This window comes from Sitodiplosis mosellana, unplaced genomic scaffold, assembly GCF_009176505.1.
Source record: "Sitodiplosis mosellana isolate CC-2019 unplaced genomic scaffold, AAFC_SMos_1.0 Smas_scaffold_4, whole genome shotgun sequence".
NCBI lineage: Eukaryota > Metazoa > Arthropoda > Insecta > Diptera > Cecidomyiidae > Sitodiplosis > Sitodiplosis mosellana.
Genome location: NW_022595247.1, coordinates 1,186,079 through 1,206,164, shown reverse-complemented (window position 1 = coordinate 1,206,164; position 20,086 = coordinate 1,186,079). Strand labels below are relative to the sequence as shown.

The 20,086-nt window shown below is 35.6% G+C and overlaps 7 protein-coding genes across 12 annotated transcripts; 4 read left to right on the top strand and 3 right to left on the bottom strand.

The window, feature by feature from the left end:
• Positions 1 to 436: 436 nt before the first annotated feature.
• LOC129566703 (ubiA prenyltransferase domain-containing protein 1 homolog) lies at positions 437 to 4,800 on the bottom strand. The gene is made up of 2 exons (XM_055442863.1): positions 2,231 to 4,800; positions 437 to 2,053 (listed from the first exon to the last, which is right to left on the bottom strand). The coding sequence occupies exons 1-2, from the start codon at positions 2,693 to 2,695 to the stop codon at positions 1,415 to 1,417; spliced, it is 1,104 nt and encodes a 367-aa protein (XP_055298838.1). The 5' UTR covers positions 2,696 to 4,800; the 3' UTR covers positions 437 to 1,414.
• A 361-nt stretch (positions 4,801 to 5,161) lies between these two features.
• On the bottom strand, positions 5,162 to 6,016 carry LOC129566710 (ragulator complex protein LAMTOR3 homolog). The gene is made up of 3 exons (XM_055442871.1): positions 5,876 to 6,016; positions 5,599 to 5,800; positions 5,162 to 5,516 (listed from the first exon to the last, which is right to left on the bottom strand). Exons 1-3 carry the CDS (start codon positions 5,917 to 5,919, stop codon positions 5,379 to 5,381), a joined length of 384 nt encoding a protein of 127 aa, XP_055298846.1. The 5' UTR covers positions 5,920 to 6,016; the 3' UTR covers positions 5,162 to 5,378.
• A 287-nt stretch (positions 6,017 to 6,303) lies between these two features.
• LOC129566704 (zinc finger protein 567) lies at positions 6,304 to 7,988 on the top strand. The gene is made up of 5 exons (XM_055442864.1): positions 6,304 to 6,436; positions 6,587 to 6,963; positions 7,049 to 7,153; positions 7,237 to 7,382; positions 7,467 to 7,988. The coding sequence occupies exons 1-5, from the start codon at positions 6,308 to 6,310 to the stop codon at positions 7,871 to 7,873; spliced, it is 1,164 nt and encodes a 387-aa protein (XP_055298839.1). The 5' UTR covers positions 6,304 to 6,307; the 3' UTR covers positions 7,874 to 7,988.
• Positions 7,989 to 8,319: 331 nt separating this feature from the next.
• Positions 8,320 to 9,680, top strand: LOC129566709 (protein cornichon). The gene is made up of 4 exons (XM_055442870.1): positions 8,320 to 8,469; positions 8,664 to 8,776; positions 8,843 to 8,986; positions 9,117 to 9,680. The coding sequence occupies exons 1-4, from the start codon at positions 8,320 to 8,322 to the stop codon at positions 9,142 to 9,144; spliced, it is 435 nt and encodes a 144-aa protein (XP_055298845.1). The 3' UTR covers positions 9,145 to 9,680.
• LOC129566707 (mite allergen Der p 3-like) lies at positions 9,254 to 11,562 on the top strand. 3 transcript variants are annotated; one of them, XM_055442867.1, is made up of 4 exons: positions 9,254 to 9,391; positions 10,261 to 10,438; positions 10,570 to 11,026; positions 11,191 to 11,562. In XM_055442867.1, exons 2-4 carry the CDS (start codon positions 10,386 to 10,388, stop codon positions 11,482 to 11,484), a joined length of 804 nt encoding a protein of 267 aa, XP_055298842.1. In that variant the 5' UTR covers positions 9,254 to 9,391; positions 10,261 to 10,385; the 3' UTR covers positions 11,485 to 11,562. The 3 variants fall into 3 exon arrangements, with proteins under 3 accessions (XP_055298842.1, XP_055298843.1, XP_055298844.1); XM_055442868.1 differs by lacking the exon at positions 10,261 to 10,438 and having other exon boundaries at positions 10,605 to 11,026; XM_055442869.1 differs by lacking the exon at positions 10,261 to 10,438 and having other exon boundaries at positions 9,279 to 9,391.
• Positions 11,563 to 11,599: 37 nt separating this feature from the next.
• Positions 11,600 to 18,630, top strand: LOC129566702 (tyrosine-protein kinase Shark-like). Of its 4 annotated transcripts, XM_055442861.1 has the most exons (9): positions 11,600 to 11,838; positions 11,938 to 12,908; positions 13,073 to 13,149; positions 14,383 to 14,805; positions 14,893 to 15,136; positions 15,214 to 15,332; positions 15,426 to 15,539; positions 15,614 to 16,997; positions 17,158 to 18,630. In XM_055442861.1, the coding sequence occupies exons 2-8, from the start codon at positions 12,833 to 12,835 to the stop codon at positions 15,818 to 15,820; spliced, it is 1,260 nt and encodes a 419-aa protein (XP_055298836.1). In that variant the 5' UTR covers positions 11,600 to 11,838; positions 11,938 to 12,832; the 3' UTR covers positions 15,821 to 16,997; positions 17,158 to 18,630. The 4 variants fall into 4 exon arrangements, with proteins under 4 accessions (XP_055298836.1, XP_055298837.1, XP_055298833.1 ...); XM_055442862.1 differs by lacking the exon at positions 17,158 to 18,630 and having other exon boundaries at positions 11,677 to 11,838; positions 13,097 to 13,149; positions 15,614 to 16,066; XM_055442858.1 differs by lacking the exons at positions 11,600 to 11,838; positions 11,938 to 12,908; positions 13,073 to 13,149; ... (2 more) ...; positions 15,214 to 15,332; positions 15,426 to 15,539 and having other exon boundaries at positions 16,205 to 16,997; positions 17,165 to 18,630.
• Positions 18,535 to 20,054, bottom strand: LOC129566706 (histidine protein methyltransferase 1 homolog). Its single transcript, XM_055442866.1, has 4 exons — positions 19,903 to 20,054; positions 19,576 to 19,848; positions 19,279 to 19,460; positions 18,535 to 19,218 (listed from the first exon to the last, which is right to left on the bottom strand). Exons 1-4 carry the CDS (start codon positions 19,967 to 19,969, stop codon positions 18,829 to 18,831), a joined length of 912 nt encoding a protein of 303 aa, XP_055298841.1. The 5' UTR covers positions 19,970 to 20,054; the 3' UTR covers positions 18,535 to 18,828.
• Between the last annotated feature and the right edge of the window lie 32 nt (positions 20,055 to 20,086).

The window sequence follows — 20,086 nt, the reverse complement described above, 5'->3', positions numbered from 1 at the left end:
TCTCTCTCTCTCTCTCTCTCTCTCTCTCTCTCTCTCTCTCTCTCTCTTAAATTCATATTTCCAAGTGGATTGGATTAGCGATGAAGAAAAAATTCTAGAAATTCTTATTACGTAATTAGTCTAGCGAGACTCCAAACGAAATCACTAAACACATAAATAAACTCTGAATTACTCGAGAGAGAGAGAGAGAGAGAGAGAATGTGTGTGTGTGATTGCGATTCGCGGCAAAGATTCGAAAGAGATTGTTTTACACGATTTTCTTCCGTTTTACTTCGTCACACAAATGAAGCATTCTTACAGTTTGCAATCCGCAATCTACTATATGTAGCATTCTATTTTAGCGGCGATTGGACAAAAGGACATGGAACCAATGAAAATCGAACAAAAAGTTAAGCCAATCAAGATCAAATTGACAGAAAAAAATAGTTGACTACAATTTTTTTTACAGCAAATGTTTATTTTGTTTTCAATTTTTATCAAAATAAATTAATGAATCAAAAGCTTGGGCTGGATGGGAGCAACCGTCTATCTTTATCTCTCAATTTTTCGCTCGATCGCTTGCCGTTATTTTCATTGAACGTGCGCAGGCGATTAGGACCGAAAAAGTAGTAGAAAGTTCTGTTTTTTTTAAACAACGAGTATTAGCACTACAAAATTTATAAATAAAATTCAATACTAATAGCTAAAGACTGTGTGTACCTATGTGTTTAGAATTCCGCCCATAAAAAACTGTTCAATGTGGATTTTGACAGAAAAAATGTAAATGATCTATTCTTAAAATCGATTTGTTGTTTTTTTTTCATTTTAAATGACCCTATGCAAATATTACACACATATTTGAAGAGATTTGAACAATTGCATCGAGATTGAAATACAAATTTCAATCCAGTTTTTTTTTATTTAAATATTTTGACAGTCATTTTTCTCTTGTGTGACTGACTGTACGAAAAATGAACGTTTGCATTACTAAAAAGACATTTTAAATGATTAATTAAGTAAATGAATTTGTTGCACTTATTTTTTGTGTTTTTTTTGTTGTTGTTGTTTTGTTTGAAAGACATAATGATTTTGGTACTATTGTAGGTTTTGCTTTGTATTATTATTTTTATAAATTATTTTATACAAAAGAAAAATATTGTTTGTAATCGTTTGTGTTTCTCTTCACTTATTTAAATTTGCTATCAAAAAGTCGACAAATGAAGAAAGCAAACATATTTCTGTGACTATTTTTTGATCTTCAATTTTTTTCTCTTTTTCTTCTCTTTCTTGGAAGAGAGTGGCATCTTCCAGCGATTTGTGTTGTTGTGAAACAAGGACTACAAAAGGGGGACTGTTCTCTATCTTTTCTTATGCAATAAAAAAAAATCAATTTAACGATATTGTCATAGTTGTTCGGTGTATTTTGTGTTGTTTCTCAGTGGGGTGTAATTGTGAGACTGGGTAATTGTGATGCACCGCAACAGGCAATTACATACAAAATGCCGAAGAAAAAGTTCAACTTGGCCGTTTGCTTTGGCACACTGCGTAATGTCGTTTCCGAGCGGAATAGCTTTTCGATTTTAAAGGCTTGCGGCAATGTGACCACTGGCAATACAAACCATACCGAATACTTGAGTGTCAGAACCACGAATATGATGTACGGTGTAAATAGTAAGATGGCATAGAGAATATGTGATGCGGATCGTCCAATCATAATGGCCAGTGTTACAATGCCGGCCGCTTTGTCCGTTTCCGCGTCGCGTGTATTGTTGCTGTGTAGAATGGCTTCGGTGTTGAGAGCGACCGGAATGGCAAAGTAAATGGTTGACCAAACAAAAGCACCGGTTTGCGCAAAATAAGCGAATAATACGGAAATTGGGCCGAAAATGATTAGAATTAAAATATCGCCAAGAGCAATGTACTTCAGTCCAATGCCACCCGTGTACAGAAAACTCGACGATAAACCACCGAAATAGACCAATGCCAAGTGTTCCATCTTTGCCGGACTCAGTATCGATAGCAGAATGAAGCCAACACAACCAGCCACGTAGAGGATTACGCCCAGTGATACAACCTAGAATTGTGAATAGAACAAGGAGAGAAAAAAAAACAGAATGACATCATTGAACAAAAAAAAAAGCTGCACTTAATTTAGATAACGTGGCTGCAATTCATAATCGAAAGCAATTGAAATAGCACACGCCGATAGTAACAATACAATGGAAAACAATGTAATTTGCAGTGTATTCACCTCATCCTTCGATAAAATGTGATCGACCAGTGTACGATCGTCGGATTTTCGATTGTCAATGCCCTTGACGTAGTCGTAATAGGTATTAACAACATTTCCAGCTCCATGCACTGTCACCACCGTAAATATTGTTAGAATAAATGTCAAGAAATTGAATTCGTGCGGCGTTGATGAACGATATGCAAGTGCCGAACCCAACAGTGTTGGCACCAAACTCGCTGATAATGACCATGGTCGCAATGCAAACAGATATGTTTTTAATTTCATAAAAACCGGCACCGGACGTGCCGCATCTTTTGCATTTGTCTGTACGGCCGTTCCTTGATGATTATTGTTTGCAGACGTGGATTTGCCATTTTGATTATTGACCAGCACATTATTTCGTTTACTTGAAACTGTATCACTACTGTTGTAAATTAGTGGCGCCTGTGAGCCATCTGAGCTAATATGCTTTGTGTTTGACATTGTGTAACTATGGAGAAAGACGTCGTCACTTCTTTTATTTTTTCAATCAAAATACTAAATATCGTGTTAGACAATCCACACAACCCGTTGAGTGATGATGATGATGATGATAACATACGATGCAAAAATCATAAAATGCACTGTTTCTCTCTGTCGTTCTCGTTAATCGTTAACTGTGTGTCTTTAATTTCTTTTGTTTTATTGTCCGATACTTTTATAGCGTTTCTATAAATTGCACATTGGCTGACCACTTCGATCATATTTTATCTTCTCAATCTCTTTTGCAAACAACCATGTGTGTCACGGTTATCCCATTCAACTGATTACTACACAAGTTTTTGTTCGTTGTCGATTATTTATTGTGTATCAGAAAGTTTTTTTCCGCAATTTACTGTACGTATTGCACACCTCAATCACGAAGCAAATATTGAATGTGATTGGAATCAAATGATGATGCAAAAACCGCACGCAGACAATTGTTCCTTTCAACACTGTCAATCATTTAGACGATGCGAGATATTGCACACCATTTGGCGGTTGAAACACTTTATTTTATCACTTTTGATGATTGTTATCTGCCACAAAGCGAACAAGAGTCATTTGTACATCAATTGTGTTGATTTTGATTCCGCACGCATGTCAAAATAAACTGGTTTAAATAGAGTTTTATGTTGCAAGATTACGACTGTCAATGAAGCTGTTGAATGCAATCAAAACGCACATCACATGGAACAAATGTGTGTTGCACATTCCGTCAATGAAAAATAAATAAAGAGACAAAAAAAGAAATAATTCACTAGTTTTGGCGGCGTCAACGAAATTTGTGTTTTTTTTTTTGTATGGAATTTGTATAATTTTCCTTCTACTTCATTCCTGAATTTGGTGTTTTCTTCTTTTTCCTGGCTGTTGTTACCGAGTGAATTAGGAGTTATTAATAAATCACGTTAATTCGATAATTAACAAGCACTTAACGATGCGAACGTTCGTTCGAGAAACTATATGTGTGTATACTCGGTGCCGATAGCTTCAAGTGACTGAGATTGTACGAAAAAGTGATTTGTTGAAGCTCCCAAAGTCGACTAGTATCGTCCGCCAACGATATATGTATGTATATCACACAAATATGTATTGTACTACACACTGATTTCACACGTATTAAACGTTTGCTGATTTTTTTCTTCTTCTTTCTTTCATTCGCCCAACACCACACTTACGACTGTCGATCGTCGTAATGCTATTTATTTTCCTTTTTTTGCTGCTCTATCCGTCTGTGTGCCGTGCCGTATTATTTATGACTTTCGAGTTGTTCATTTGTCACAAATTAAATGTTCCCACGAATAAATCGGTCAGTATTGATAACAGCCACCGATGGTCGTGTGAATGAAAGATTCCGGATTCTGATAAAATTGCACTCATTAATCCGCAAAAATTCGGCCAAATTACACACACATTTATGCACCGTGTTGCGTTACCATTCATACACAATTCGTCCGTTGAGTACTTTTTTTTCTCTTTCCTTTCCTCGTCGTATACCGATTCTTAATGTATATTGCAATATTTTCACATTTGCATCACCTTGATCTTATCCCGCAGAATGATCGAAATGAAATGCAGTCGCATCGAAATGGCAGAGAAGAAAAAAAACCGTAACAATGTGTGGCAAAAGTGCAACAGCACAAAAAAAACAATGCAAAAACGCGAAAAGAACGCAATGAGATTCGACCGCAATATACGCACTGAGGTGATTAAACAGAATAACACGCAATACCATACAACCAGCAAATGCACCAAAACACTCACTTGTATTGATATTGTGTCTCGCGAAATTGGTGAGACCCAAAAATAATTTTTGTGTTTTTTTTTCGTCTGATTTTAAAGAAATCGCCTGTGCGAGTTTTCAGTTCAATTCAGTTTTTGTGTGTATGTGTCACGTCATCTAGCTCTGACTTGGTTTTCTCTTTTTTTTCTCTTCTTCTTCTTCTCATCGCATGCCATTGTATATGCCGTACAAACGCATACACACATTGAATATTTTCTTTTCGTTTTCTCTCCCTTTCTCCCGCATTAGTTGGCTCATTTGCCGTGCTCGATTCTTGCCCAGTAACTATATGTTGCTTTATGTGTAACTGGCACACGAACTGTCAAAATTATCGTAAACCAGTACACACATTTCATTACGTACGTATTGTAGATTTTTGTGTGTCATATTTCGTTGGTTACTTCACTGAAGATATGCGCTTATATATATGGTTTGCTGCAATGCATCCGCAGATGTTTGGTGATAAAAATTGAATTTTTCGTCAATGATATTAATCGTCATGCAGTAATTGGTAGAATCAGACAGGTTTTTTTTTCTATAATTTTCATTGAACATATCGATTGACAGTTGGTCGTTAAAAGTTTGCAATTCAGACGCTAATTATGCATCGGTTATCGGAACATTCTAATCAATAAATCTAGACATGCTTCAGTTTATTTGTGTTTATTGTTGCCCGTTATTTTCCTTTTCTGTTTGTAACATACAAAAATAAGAAGTTTTTTTTCTTTTCTTAACATTGATAGCGTCTGTAAATCTTATGGTCTAATGCCTAGATAGACATTTATTGATTTCCACCGTGCATACAGCACAGTCAATCGATTACGGATGATCATCACTGTTGGCACTGCACACCGAAGACAATCGCTAGGTTTCTATAACTGTTTGCTTAATCTCGTCTAAATAATTGTCGATTTGATCGCTGAGCGCAAGAATATAGCCTGTGTTGCAGTCTTCTGTTCCGATGAAAGTCACAATCAGCGGCAGCTTATTCATTTGGATAATCTAAGGCGTAAAAAAGGGTGGAAAAAGCACATCAGTCGATTCTTATTTTTGAAACATTTTTTTTTCTTCAAAGATAAACCACCTGATAATTGGAGTACATGCAAACGATGGATTGATTCTTGCCCAGTCCCAATTTGCTCGCTTGATCCGTGGCCATTGTGTATGTGGCTAAAAAGGTTGGTTTAGTGGCCAGCCCAATTTCGAGTGGTGCATCCTCTGCTTTGGCACTTATTACCGGTGTTCCATCACGATCAGTCACAATGATACACATTATGCCACTCACCCTGCAAACAATCAATTCATTGTCAACATTTTCAATACGTGAAAAAATCAACTGTTTATTCCAAATTTAAACTTACTTCTGTATCAGCCCATTGAAATATTTCTTGATATCATCCGTCATGACTAGGTGTTCATCCAACAATTTAGCCTTTAATCACAATTTCTGTCCGATTTTCTGGAATGGTATCTGTATTTATCAAAGTGAATGAAACAAAAATTGTCTGTGATTAACATTTGAGATGTCAAATTATTACGTATTACGTACGAATGCGATACGTCAAACTACGCGCAATGTTTACATCGTACAAGATGTGCCTATACTGTCACTCAGAATCTGTGTTTTTTCCCAATAAGATGCTTCGAGTGTGAAGCTCAAGACTGACTGACCTATGAAAAGCATCAACATTTTTTTTCTTCTAATTGAAATCCTTCCGTTTGTTAACGAATTTCATTCGGATTTTTGGCATAAAAAGTGAACTTTTACCGTTCTTCCGTCGAATGATGAAATTATGGATTATAACATAAACATCAACAAAATTTGTCGGGTGTGCCTAGAAGAAAATGTATTGACATCTATTTTCAATACTGAGTTTGCTATGATTCCGGCCGAGATGCTTATGTTGTGTGCTAAAGTGAAGGTAGTTTTTATTTGATATTTCAAGTGGAAAATTTGATTCAAAATTGACTTTAAAGAATCCAAGCATAAGCTTGTCTATTGTTTTCAAAATGTTAGTCCATTCAAAGAGTGTATCGTAATTCCAATCATTCATCTCACTTCATTCGACCAGGTGTACAAAAACGATGGTTTACCGCCGGTGATATGTAACAACTGCATCTATCGATTAGGAGCTGCGTATCATTTTAAGCAACAATGTGAAAATTCCGATTTGCGTCTCCGTTCATACTTGGGGATATTGGACAAAGGATACGGCGAGACACGGGATTGTGAAACAAATACCGATCCAGATCCATATTTCAAAAGTGCCATCGATGGAACGGTGGATAAATTAGCCAAGTCATCAAAGCGATATCGAAATCGATACAAAAAGAAGTTACCAGAAGAGCGAAAGAAACGAGGGCCAAAACCCACACCAAAAGTACCACAAACATGCTACGAATGCCATAAGACTTTCAAGAGTGCAGCTCAGCTAACGATTCATATTCGGTAATTTTTGCATCATTTGTTGGTCATTTTTTTGACTATGGTGGAATATCAATTTGCATTGAAAATACTTCTATTCTTTATTCAGTACTCACACAGGCGAAAAGCCCTATATATGTCCGTATAATACGTCCGTAATTAATACATGTACGAGACGGTTTGCGCAAAAGCATAATTTGGAGATTCATATCAGGTAAATAAAGGAATTCACATTGTTGGATTGAATCAAATGCCACCCTTTAAAATAATCCCTTTGGTTTTTTTTTGATGTTTCAGAACTCATACGGGTGAGAAGCCTCTACAATGTGAAATTTGTTCCAAGCAATTCGCTGCATTGGGAAATTTCCAAGCCCACAAAAAGATTCACAGTGGTATTCGCGATCAGATTTGCCCGGTGTGCAACAAAGGCTTCTTGACATCAGGTTAGATAAGTTCGATAATTGATTTATAATGGTGCTGAAAACACAATTTTATTCATATTCTTATCCATTCTTGCGACTACTCAGGAGATTTATCGCGTCATATGGCAACGCACACGGGAATCAAAAATCACCATTGCGACATTTGCGGGAAAAGCTTCACACGAAACCGTGATATGGTAGCACATAAAAAGAAGTTGCATTTGATGAACGACCGATCCGCACACGAAACGTACAAATGCCGAGAATGTCATAAAGTATTCGCCACCGCTATAAGTCTAAGCACACATTTTCGCATCCATACGAATTCAATATCAGCGATGCCACCACCAATGATGCCAACCACCCCAATCGCACCGATTGCAAGTCACATCGGTGGTTCATTTGGACTGGGTCCACCGCATGCTCCAGGTCTAATGCTCGGCCATACACATCACCAAGGAACAATCAGCATGATGCATCACACACATACTCAACGACTGCACCCATATTAGGTTGCAACTATTTTCAGTATTATTTTACCTTCTTTTTACAATTTTTTTTTTTACTTTTATTTATAAATAATTTATTCCATTAATAAAATCTCGGTATTCATTTTGCTAATACATCGAATGAATCGTGTTTTTACGATTTCGTAAACTACGAAAGAAATGGACTACGAAACTCGGTTGGATAGGTAAACAAAACTGACATTTGCAATATCGAACTCAAGTTCAAGCGTAGCTGTCAAATGAGTACAACAAACGAATTAGGGTCTTCTTCTTCTTTTTTTTGGCGCTACTGCAAAGTGTCATTGAGTCACTTTACGCAGCAAATTTAGTATCCCAAATATTTAGCTCAAATTTATTTCTCATTGTGATTTCTGTGAACGACGAACAAAAACGAGATACAAATCCAATTATACGGACGACTTAATACAAATTAGCGTAGAAAAACAACGATGGCGTTCAATTTTCCGGCAGTTACCTATATTGTTGCGCTCATTTCCGACGCATTTTTAATCTTTTTCTCAATATTTCACGTGATTGCGTTTGATGAGCTTAAGACGGATTATAAAAATCCGATTGATCAGTGCAACAGCTTGAATCCGGTGAGTTGGTATTTGTGCAAATTGTACACGTAGGACAGTGGTATTTCGAAATATATTTGTTCATGTCGCAAAATTGTGATTAAAATAATCGATTTGTTTTGGGAGAATGAGAGAGAGAGAGAGAGAGAGAGAGAGAGAGAGGAAGAAAAATTTGTTTGTAATCACTCAATTGCTTTTATTTTGAATATTTACAGCTTGTTATACCGGAATATTTGTTGCATCTTTTCTTCAATATTCTCTTTTTGTTGGCTGGTGAATGGTTTTCGTTGCTGCTCAACATCCCACTCATTGCTTACCATGTATTCAGGTAATAGGCACATTTTTCATACTCCCAATTCTTGGCGTGGACTTTCATACGATTGGAATATTTCAGATACAAAAATCGACCAGTGATGTCCGGTCCAGGTCTGTATGATCCCACCAGTATTATGAATGCAGACACATTGGCCAAATGCCAACGGGAAGGCTGGATCAAATTAGCCGTTTACTTATTGTCATTCTTCTATTACTTATACGGGTAATTATGAGTCATAAAAAAATCAAAGATAAAATTCGAAACGTCAAATGTTACGCTTTTTTTCTCCATCGTTCTGTCAAACTTACTTAATTATATTTGTGTGTTTTTTTTTCTCCCCGTTTCGTTTCAGAATGATTTCATCGCTGATTTCGACATAAATGGTTTTTTTCCACAATTTCGGAGGAACAAAATGATTTCAATGGTCAGAGTGTGCCGTAATTTCTGATCAAAAATGTTTTTTTTTTCGTCGTGTTTAGTTTTATTGTAGCCAATTAAAATTCATTTATTCTAGCTAACATTTAAAACTCAGGTCAAAAGTGTTAAAAAGTCAAAATCAATGATTTCTTAATTGAGGAAATTGGACATTTTTGCATTATAAAAAAAAATTATAGAGAATTTGCGAAGGTTTGTTTTTGCTTTAGTCCTTGTAATCGGGCATTGAATCCGAATATCACTCACACACATTGTTTTTTTTTCAAACCACACACCCCAGTGAAATTATTTATTCAGAACAAATTATTCTCGAACAAATCGTTTTTGGTGTACTACTCATTCACTAATCAAATGCAATTTGGGTATTTCAGTTGTATTCTATCTCTTGAAGTTATCAATTTCAAGCTCACTGTCCATTTGTAATTTTTATAATGTATCAGAATCTGATAAAACTCATGAGATTTAAGCAAAAAATAACACACACACAAGTCGTTTCATTGAATTTTTCCATGTATTTTATTTGTAGGTGCTAATAAACAGAGCTCTCATTTTGTATGTTGCTATATCTGGAACTATTAGTAGCTGCTGTTTATAGTCAATAGCTGTGTATATTTTGAAATAGCAGCTACCGAACACTTTGTTCGGAATTATTTCGAACGTTCCATTGGATTTTTGGAAGTGGATCGATAACGTTAAATTATCGATCCACATACATTTTTGAATTGAACGTTATCTTTCCACTTCTAAAAATCCAATGGAACGTTCGAAATAATTCCGAACAAAGTGTTCGGTAGCTGCTATTTCAAAATATACACAGCTATTGACTATAAACAGCAGCTACTAATAGTTCCAGATATAGCAATATACAAAATGAGAGCTCTGCTAATAAAGACACAAACAAAGCCAATGTGGCACTTGAGTCATCATATAATTTTACGCTTACTGATATGAATGTTTTTATCGCTTGAAACCATATGAAAAAAAAATACAAATGACATCGTTCAACTGTCAAATTCGAATTCCTTCCTACGGTTAAATTGGTTCTTCTTCGTCTTCCAAAGATTGTCGTCGGCAAGATTGTCTCATTTGCCTGTAATTCGATTCCGTGAATTCATCAGTGTTGCTATCACAATCGATATTAAAGCACTTCACAGATTTGAAACTTGTTTGCTTGTCGTTAAGCCAAATGGATTTATTCCGAATAACAAATCAATCAAATTTTTACGGATACCCTTCGAAGTATTATGATTGGCTTATCAGGTTTTTCCGCTAAAATTATTTAAATTTATTGGATCCATCAAACTGCGTCCAATTCATAATTGATCGTACACAAATTTTGTTCTTTTATTTACACATTTTCTTTGAAATAGCATCATCAAAATTCTCGTTTTTTTGGCCACTATAGCAGCGATGACTGCATCCGCTGTGGCTGCTTCTGTGGTTTCCCACTTTGAAAATGCCGAGCACACTCCGGCGGACAATTTTTTGTCGGCTGTGGTAATTCGTTCAGGATCCAAACACCATTGCAGTGGAGTAATTTTGGATGGACATTGGATCATCACAACTGCCCATTGTGTAGCAAAATACACCAAAGAGGAGCTTCACGTAAGCTATCAGAGTAATGGCCACCAAATTAGCAGTAACGTAGATGCAGTCGTTTTGCATCCAGGATATAAGCAAGGACGATTGGTTAACAATGTCGCATTGATCAAAGTTAAATCGGAGATTGACTTTAATGCCGTCGTTCAAGCAGCCAAACTACCCACTGTTGATACGGAAGAAGACGAATTGGCATATGCAATCGGATGGGAGAAAGTTGATGGACATGTTAGTGAAGAATATATTCTTTTCTAATTTTTTTTTGTTTTTTTCCCATCTTATTACGATGTTGAACTTCAATGGCATAATTAAATTCATCATCTAAAACAATTTTGAAGTGCCTAGTTTATTTATATAGACTGTAAATATGATTTTTAAAAATCCCATTGCAGAGTCAACCATCAGGTGCACTGAAGTATTATCAAACCAAAGTTATGGCGTTGGATTTGTGCTGGGAACGATTGGAGGATTTGGATGCTGTTGAAGTCGATGACAACGTGATCTGCACATATGGCCCAACTGAAAACACCTCTCCTCTGTTGGACAATGGAAGTGCTCTAGTTTCGGTCAATAAAAGCGAATTGGTTGGAGTTAGTTTCTGGAACGAAGAGGGCTATTCGAATGTATACAGTAGAGTCCGTTCACATCTCACATGGATCAACTCCGTTAGATACCAAAATGCTTGAGCCATTATTATTATGCGAAAAGAATACAACTGTTTTTGAAGTAATGATTTTTAATAAAAATAAAGTTGGTAAATATAATTTGCTTTTTTTCATCTTGCTTTGTTCAACAGTTCCAATTATTATGTCGCGTTATGTTCTTCAACTGAAAATTTGGCTATACTTGCACTGGTTTTTGAATGTTTTGAGGAAAAAATTACAATGAAATATTTAGTTCAATGAATATCGACCCTGTCTGATCTTATTCGACCATGATGATAAACGAACAACGCTTTGCCAATTGTTAAATGGCAAAAAATGGAAAAAATAATCAATAGTGTAAATTTTGGTCGATATTTTCGTCCAATCGTCCACGAGGTAGGTTATATAGTGTCAATATGATCGGTTTTTTTAATAATACATATAAATATTCAGAGAAATTCGATAACTTTAGTATACATATAATCTACTTTACAGAACGTACGACAGCTGATGAATTGCAAACACACACTCTTCATAGAAATGTTTAATCAAACATAATGTTCACATCGATCAGCACATTGATGTGTACTAACGCACACATATGCAAACACACTTATTATCAAGTTCACAGAGTTATCAAAATCTGTCAAATATGTACTCAACTCATTTTACAGTCTTTCATTTGTTTTCCAAAAAACAAACTTCATCAATTAAAAGAACGTCTGGCTTGAAATGAACAAACCACATCTATTTCTCTCGATTTAGACTCGAACGAGTCAGTGTGACTATCACACTAGTGTGAAACAGACAAACTATTTACAAGACTCAGTTTAAACGTTTTTTTTTCTATCATTTCTCCCCAAAAAATGAGTTTTCTTTGATATTTACTGTGCATTGAATCATTTCATTGATAAATTGTTATTTTGTGATTGTACGTTATGGCCCCACGGTGTAGATAAAAATTTACGTGACGATAATACTATGACGGGTTTTGAAAATTTCACTCGGATTCACTAAAAATTGTAGAAAATATACGAAAATGCAAAAGAAAAAAATGCGAAAACTGTCATAAAAAATCGTCACCAAAACAAATCATAAGTTCTTTCCAAAATTTTCTTAAAATGGTCTTATAAATATACCGAATTCGTCATAAAATTTCCGAAATGGTTGGCTGACGATTGACATGTATTAATCTGAATTATCATTGCAATAACATTGATAGTGCGAGTGTGAGAAATTATTCCTTTCGGATCAGAAACAATAATCAATTGAAACAGTGTACAACTGTCCATGTATCAAGCTTGGTCATTTTTTTTTATTTGGCTGGATTAGGCTCAAACGAGCTTCATATTTTCAACGTGAATCCATTAAAGTTTTACATTAATTCAAGATGAATCTAGATAAATATCAGTGTTGGTATCACGGAGGTTTGACACGTGAACAGGCCGAAGATCTTTTGAAAAAATGTAAGCATAATACACATTTCTACTGATAACTGTGAAACAAAATGTTTGAACCCATTATCAACACAGAATAGTGATTGTTTTCATGAATGTTTCGAAAAACGTTCATCATTTTATGAAGTTGAAAGTCTTTGATTTGTAAAAAGAAAATTTAATTCGATTTGCAGCTGGAAAAAATGGTTTATTTTTAGTTCGCGATAGTAAAACATCGAGCGGAGATTACGTTCTTTCTTTATTACATAATGTAAGTTAGATTAATGGACTTGCTCATGTTCGTAATTTGTTTCTGTTTTTCAAGTCTAGTTATCATTTAACTTATGATATTTGAACCCGTGAGCATAAAAACAACGTATTGACTCTTCGCCGATGAATACGAAACGCAAAAAAATCGCCGAACAAAGTGAAACACCAATCTGTTATTGGATCAATATGAAGCATGAAATCGTTGGCTACTATTTTATTCACGTTGCGCTTTGTTTCGAAGCGCGGCAAGTGTTTCGTTTTGTTCCAGTAACAGAACGTTGTATCACTTTGTTCGGCGACGCGCTCAATGTACTGTTTTGGAAAAATATGCATGATTTGATATAGTTTTGAGTCCATTGGTATGATGATTCATTTTAACACAACACCCATTCTATTTCGCTCACACTTACGTGCACTTTAACGTTGCTGAAACATGTACGTTCTTGTTTCTTTACTGCGCACATCTTTTTAACAGTAAAGCAGACTACTTTGTTATACGGGTAAAAATTGCACGTAAGTGTGAGCGAAATAGAATGGGTGTTGTGCGTCCGTGTTTTGGCCATGTATAGATTTCACTATATAAACCAATGTATTCACAGCGGCGTGAACCCGCGTTCCGAGGATTTCATACAAACTTCCCATGTAGACGATCCGAAATAGGCAACAGTCGAAAAAAAAAGTTTAAATTTTTTTTCGATTTTCATATAGTATTTTTTTCTGCTCTATTGGTGTTATCGGCACATCGAAATTCGCGCTCCTTATCAGTTAATTTTCACTTCATAGACAAATCACGACCAAAACCACCATTAAAATGAATCATCATACCAATGGACTCAAAAGTGTATCAAACATTTTTGTTTCAATTAAAGTGAAACACAATTTCTATAGTCAGCCGATATTTCACGATTCACTTTCAAGCGAACAGAATTTATGTTGCACTCGCACAAAACTATATCAAATCATGCATATTTTTTCAAAACAGTACATTGAGCGCGTCGCCGAACAAAGTGATACAACGTTCTGTTACTGGAACAAAATGAAACACTTGCCGCGCTTCGAAACAAAGTGCAACGTAAATAAAATAGTGGCCAACGATTTCATGTTTCATATTGATCCAATAACAGATTGGTGTTTCACTTTGTTCGGCGATTTTTTTGCGTTTCGTATTCATCGGCGAAGAGTCAATACGTTGTTTTTATGCTCACGGGTTCATTTCTGTGTGTGTATTCAACAGAACGTAGTAATTCATTATCAAATTCGACGTCACGGCGAGGACGCATTCTTTTCAATCGATGATCAAAATCCAGTGCATGGTTTGGACGAGTTGATCAAACGGTTGCAAAAGTCCTGGGATGGATTAGTAACAGAGTTGGTGGCGATTCCATTAAAAGGTTCATTGCCGCCACCTGAGTCTCGTCAACATGGTCGCATAACACTACTCCATCGTGCGATCAATGAGAGGAATGTTAAGCTTGTAGAGGCAATGTTACAATCCAGCAATCAAAGAACACCGAATGCCAAAGATAAAGATGGTCGAACTAGCATACACTTGGCATGTCGTCTTACAGATAATGCTGAAAGCATCTTAGAAAAACTCATCAGCTGCGATGATGTGAAGGTCAATTGTCGCGATTTAGAGGGAAATGCACCATTGCATGTAAGACGAACTCTTTCCAATTTACTGATCGTTATTTTAAAGATTGAAATGCTTAACTAAAAGACATATTCGTTCGTTATTCAAAAGTATGCATGCCGAAAACAGTCAGTATCTTTGATTCAGAAGCTCATCGATGCTGGGGCGTATGTTATTGTTCGAAATATAAACACAGGACGAGTACCTTTGCACGAAGCGGCCAGCACCGGCAATATCGATGTGGTTAAACTGCTACTTAAACAAGGTATTCCACACTTACCGCGTACATCAAAATCTGAAACACCTGCTCAACTTGCCAGAAGAGGTGGTCATTCGGAAACTGCTGAATTTTTGGGTAAAATTGTGGCAAAATTGATTACATAAAACTAGTATGGTTGGAGCAACTAAGTAACTTATGTTAATTTCCTTTAGAAAATTTTAAACCGCCTCTTCCTACAACGAATGCATCTCAATGGCTACATGGCACATTAAACAGAGACGAAGCTATTAGAGTTTTACAAATGTTTATTACAGCGAATCTCGCGTATCAGGTATCACTATTGACACTGCAGTGTCATGGCTTGACATAATGTTGAACATCGAGTTTTCCATACTAATCAAATTTCTTCTTTGGCCATGGATAGGAAGTATCGGGCGCATTTTTAATACGATATTCTCACAATGAAAATGAACATATTTTAAGCTTGATAGACGATGAGAATGGCATGAGAAATTATCCTATACAACAAAGTAATTCTGTAAGTCATGTTCGAATTCCATTGACAAAACGGTCGAATTTTATTTTTGAAAGAATTATTCTATTCTCCAACAGACAGATAACTACTTTTTCATCGATGAAGGGCCATATATGATATCATTAGAGCATTTGGTTCAACACTATATGAAATTTTCCGACGGGTTACCATCCAATTTGCGATATCCTGTGGCACCGAATCCAAAACCACCACTTCCTTCAATTTCAATACAAAATCCAATTCCGCAATCTCATTCAGGAGAGTTACCAAGGCTTCTGATCTAACTTCTAATCGAACATAGTCATAGATGATCATGACAGTTATCGTGAATCATTGCTGGATTTCGAATGACTGCAGGGATTTGAAAAGAACTGAGAAATTACAGTAATTTATGGAATGTTGACTTATATTTAAGTGAAACAAAGTACCATGATCAAGGGATCCCACCAATGTTATCTAAATACATTTTAAAACTTGATTTATTGAAAATATGTCTGGATTTGAAAAACAGCAATTGCTTTAGATAACAACTCTTCGTTTGTTTAAGTTTTTTTTTTGAAAAAATTGCGTGTGTTTTTTTGAAGTCAACAAGACTACATTCCAAAAAATAATTCACAACAACAACTATGGAGGACATTAATGTCTTCTCTAGTTAAAGCTTATTTGTTTATATACAAAAGGTGGAAAGACACGTAAGTATTCTTTCTTCAAACATTATCAAATATTATCATTATTTTTGGCCGAGTTATTGAATATTATTCGCGCTGAATTTAAGTTATCTATAATATCTTTTTGATCAAAATGGAACAAAGTTTGCAGTATTTGATCCTACAAAATGAAAAAGTAATGAGGAAACAGCGGAAAGCACTGAATTGGTATTTGCATATTCGTTTTTTGTGTCAGTAGAAATGGGATATAAGAGGATATACGAATAAAACTACGATCATAGTGATGTTGAGGTCATCGTTATTTTTCTCAGAATTTGGTTCTTTCTCCTAATGGCGATTTCTTCTTATGTCTAGACATAGATGCTATGTTGTGTGATAAATAGAGCTTCGAACATTTTTTTCTCAAGAAAAAGTGATGCGTTTGTGACCCAAAAGATGATAGGATTATCTGTTTCCACGTAAAAATACTCTAGCTTACCAAAAGATTATCCTACCTAAATATGGTGCAAAATGAACGAGCCATCGCAGTTTTCGACCAAGAATGTCCTTTTGGCTCTATGTATTATAAATAGTGTAGCATTTTGTAAGGTCGCACCATTCGTTTCTATGGTGTCGCAAAATGCTTACCTATCTCATTCAATTTGCATTGTGTTCATTGTTATTAATTTTTTTAAATTTTTGGACGAGTACTCAACATTTTGAAAATCAACGAGATTTATTTCACATTGGACGAAATCTGATCTGCAAATCTCGGTGTTTTAGCTTGGACGAATAATTTGTGGCTCATTTATAAGTAAGTAAAGTTATTTCAAATAAAGAAGAATTTTTTGCTCATTGTTTAGAATAAAATGCAAATCGTTCTCCATTTAAAAATACGTGGACCTTCTTCACCTTTGAAATGTTTTTTTTTTCGTGATTGGTTGAAATTAATTTATATTTGATCTTTTTTTCAGAATCCAGTTTGCGCTACTGTTTCTTCAGCAATCGATTCAATATTTTGCGGGCCAGCAGCCACATCAAAATCAACCAATGGAGATTTCAGCACAACATGAAGCCATGGAAGGGATTATTGAAACAGACATTTACTTACCTCCAGCTCAAGAGTCTCCAAAAAACATTCTGAATATTCTTAACGACGATTGCATTCAAGCTGTCTTATTGAAGCTAGACAATATGTTGGATTTTCTTCATGCAGCCGAAGTATGTACAAGATTTGAGAAAAATGCACAGATGCGTTTTCCTTTTAAGAACGTATCTCTTTCAAGCGGCAAGGAAGGAAGAATTTTCTATAAATGGAATGAAAAAAATTCTCCATCAATGGAGTATGCGGAAAAGTTCTTTGGCACATTTGGTCGATTTGTCAAATCGGTTCGATATTTCTATTATGGATGCAATGGAAAGAAAATGAGTGAAGAAATAAGTCTAATTCATAAATATTGCGGAAAAACTTTGGTCAAATTGAGTATTGATGTATACTTATCATATCCCTTGAGTTTACAATTCGAAGCTCTTGAGGAACTGGTCTTGGATAATACAGTTCCAGTCACATCAGCAAATCTTTTTCCCAAATTGAAAAAATTGTCTCTGCGTGGAGGGAGATCGATATTAAGAGATGACATGGATTGGGTTGCAAATGAATTTCCGCATCTAAAGAAAGTTGAATTTATGGACGTTGCAAAACTAACGAATGATATTTTTATTGAGTTTCAAAAACGAAATCCACAACTAGAAAATCTATGTTTGTGGAATAGAAATAGAAGCAAGCTAAGTTTTACATCAAGGAAAGTATGGCAAGGTATTGGAAAACGTTTGCCAAATCTTGTCAGCCTATACTTGGACAACATAGAAATGGATAAGAATATCTTAGAATTGTGCACTTTGCGGAAATTAAGAGAGATAAATATTTCGCCAGTGGTAAAGTCTCAAAAACCTCTATTTGATTCGTTTGTTAAAAACAATGTGCCCATTGAAAAATTGTGCATTAAACGATTAGATATTGAAACTGCAAAAAGTGTACAAAAAATGAAACTGATAGAACATCTAACAATTTATGGCGCTTCTGAACAAACAGTTATCAGTACCGTCAAACAACTACCAGCCTTAGATTATTTAAGTTTAATGTGGATAAAAGATGGAAGCCCACGGATGGTGAAAAAAATCTTACAACATTGTAAAAACTTAACTGAATTGATTATTGTGCTAGAAGAGTTGTGCACTATTGATGCGGATGAGTACAATTCAATCGTAAAATTGGCTGAAAATCGATGTAAAGTCACTTTGGACATGAGTAATTGGGTTGTCATCAAAAAAAATTGAAAAATATCGCTCACTTTGCTTCATTCGGTGAATTTGTTAGAGTACCCGATATTTATAGGTAATAAGTATCTGTAAATTCCATTCATTCAAAATAAATACATCGTAACTTATCACAAGGTCTTTTTTTCTCTTGTCGGCAATAATTATTCATCCATTCGCTGATGCAATCATAAGGTGGCGTGCAAAGTGCGACGCTGGCGAAGCGCTATTCCTCGGATCAATGCCGTTATGGGAAGGTATTGAGCTGAGAAAAGCAACAAAGAGTCGAAGAATGATCACAGTCATGTTGATTAACAAAATGAGTGCATTTATTTGAAAGTAATTTTTAAAATTTCCCTTCCAATATTGTCATTGCATTTGAATGCACTTTCTGTCTCGAAAATGTCCTCTTTCAAAAGAATCTGTTCAAATTGTCTTAAGCTACCACCAACTCCGAAATAGTGAACCTTTGCTGCCAAGTAGCACACTCCTGTTGGCTTCAGCTTTGTTTTGATGATATGGATTATCTTATCATAATTCTGAACATTGTAAATTGTCTCTGACGTTAGAATAAAATCGAATTTCTCTCCATCTTCCGTCTTTTCAGCGTAATTCGTCCAATCGCCGGAATAAAATCGACATCGTTCTTGAAGTTTCTCTACAGATTTTGTGTTCACAAGTACATTTGGTATTGTGATGTGCTCTAGCACGGTTTTATTCTGTAAATTGAATAACATTTTAGTCAAAAAAAATTGCTTCGGAATAATAATCGAACTTACATAGTCTTGAAAATGAACTGATGCACCATTCTGCAGGGCAAGTATTCCGAGAATGCCTGCACCACAGCCCAGATCCAAAACGCTGCTGTTTCGGAAGTCATCGATCAAGCATTTGGTTCCATCTGTTGTTTTTGTCAAATACTCTCCCACGGTTTCGGTACATTCCCATACTTTGGCACCTCCTGTGAACAAAGAAGGCATTACAAAGACATGCAAATGTTATTCAGATTTCAAGCAATAAAAATCGATCAAAAATGATCTAAAGTATAAAGAAGAATTTTTGTTTTTTTCCATCACCTTCATAAATGCCTGCAATCAAATCCGAGTGATTCTCTTCGGCACAGCTTATGTCATCGAATTGCCCGGCTAATTTTTCAATAATATCCTCAATCGACACATGATGCACTTTGTGTTCATGGAAGGTGATAGAATTCAGTGTCGCAACTAAGTTTGGTGCGAAATAATCTCGTTCGGTCTGTTCTTTCGATGGAACGATTTCATGGCATTCATCGTGTTTGTTTACAGGCTTTGATTCAGTCTTTGTTTCGATTTCCGTTTTTGTCTCTGCAACTAACACAAAAGGAATTAGTCGTCATTTTCAAAAGGTAAATCAAAGCAACTCACCTTTTTCTTCTTCTGCCTTAGATCCATCCCTGTCGTTTTCTTCGGTGATAAAATTGAATTTAAACATGATTCCAATTCAAAAGCCAAAATACGGTCTTCAACGTGCTCATGGAGTTTTTGTTTGTGTGTTGAAAATTCCACTGAACTGAAATTTCGGAACGTCACTTGAAATACGTAACTGTCA

Excerpts from the sequence above, each read along its gene's own strand:
- LOC129566707 (XM_055442867.1), top strand. The coding sequence starts at position 10,386 with ATGGATTTATTCCGAATAACAAATCAATCAAATTTTTACGGATACCCT. Across the intron at positions 10,439-10,569 it reads TTTTACGGATACCCTTCGAA|CATCATCAAAATTCTCGTTT; the intron begins GTATTATGATTG and ends TCTTTGAAATAG. Across the intron at positions 11,027-11,190 it reads GGGAGAAAGTTGATGGACAT|AGTCAACCATCAGGTGCACT; the intron begins GTTAGTGAAGAA and ends ATCCCATTGCAG.
- LOC129566710 (XM_055442871.1), bottom strand. The coding sequence starts at position 5,919 with ATGACGGATGATATCAAGAAATATTTCAATGGGCTGATACAGAA. Across the intron at positions 5,801-5,875 it reads TTCAATGGGCTGATACAGAA|GGTGAGTGGCATAATGTGTA; the intron begins GTAAGTTTAAAT and ends GATTGTTTGCAG. Across the intron at positions 5,517-5,598 it reads GCATGTACTCCAATTATCAG|ATTATCCAAATGAATAAGCT; the intron begins GTGGTTTATCTT and ends TTTACGCCTTAG.
- LOC129566704 (XM_055442864.1), top strand. The coding sequence starts at position 6,308 with ATGGATTATAACATAAACATCAACAAAATTTGTCGGGTGTGCCTAGAA. Across the intron at positions 6,964-7,048 it reads CAGCTAACGATTCATATTCG|TACTCACACAGGCGAAAAGC; the intron begins GTAATTTTTGCA and ends TTCTTTATTCAG. Across the intron at positions 7,154-7,236 it reads AATTTGGAGATTCATATCAG|AACTCATACGGGTGAGAAGC; the intron begins GTAAATAAAGGA and ends TTGATGTTTCAG.
- LOC129566703 (XM_055442863.1), bottom strand. The coding sequence starts at position 2,695 with ATGTCAAACACAAAGCATATTAGCTCAGATGGCTCACAGGCGCCACTA. Across the intron at positions 2,054-2,230 it reads ACATTTTATCGAAGGATGAG|GTTGTATCACTGGGCGTAAT; the intron begins GTGAATACACTG and ends TCACAATTCTAG.
- LOC129566702 (XM_055442858.1), top strand. The coding sequence starts at position 17,234 with ATGGAGATTTCAGCACAACATGAAGCCATGGAAGGGATTATTGAAACA.
- LOC129566709 (XM_055442870.1), top strand. The coding sequence starts at position 8,320 with ATGGCGTTCAATTTTCCGGCAGTTACCTATATTGTTGCGCTCATTTCC. Across the intron at positions 8,470-8,663 it reads AGTGCAACAGCTTGAATCCG|CTTGTTATACCGGAATATTT; the intron begins GTGAGTTGGTAT and ends GAATATTTACAG. Across the intron at positions 8,777-8,842 it reads ATTGCTTACCATGTATTCAG|ATACAAAAATCGACCAGTGA; the intron begins GTAATAGGCACA and ends GGAATATTTCAG.
- LOC129566706 (XM_055442866.1), bottom strand. The coding sequence starts at position 19,969 with ATGTTTAAATTCAATTTTATCACCGAAGAAAACGACAGGGATGGATCT. Across the intron at positions 19,849-19,902 it reads TAAGGCAGAAGAAGAAAAAG|TTGCAGAGACAAAAACGGAA; the intron begins GTGAGTTGCTTT and ends CTTTTGTGTTAG. Across the intron at positions 19,219-19,278 it reads CAGTTCATTTTCAAGACTAT|AATAAAACCGTGCTAGAGCA; the intron begins GTAAGTTCGATT and ends TTCAATTTACAG.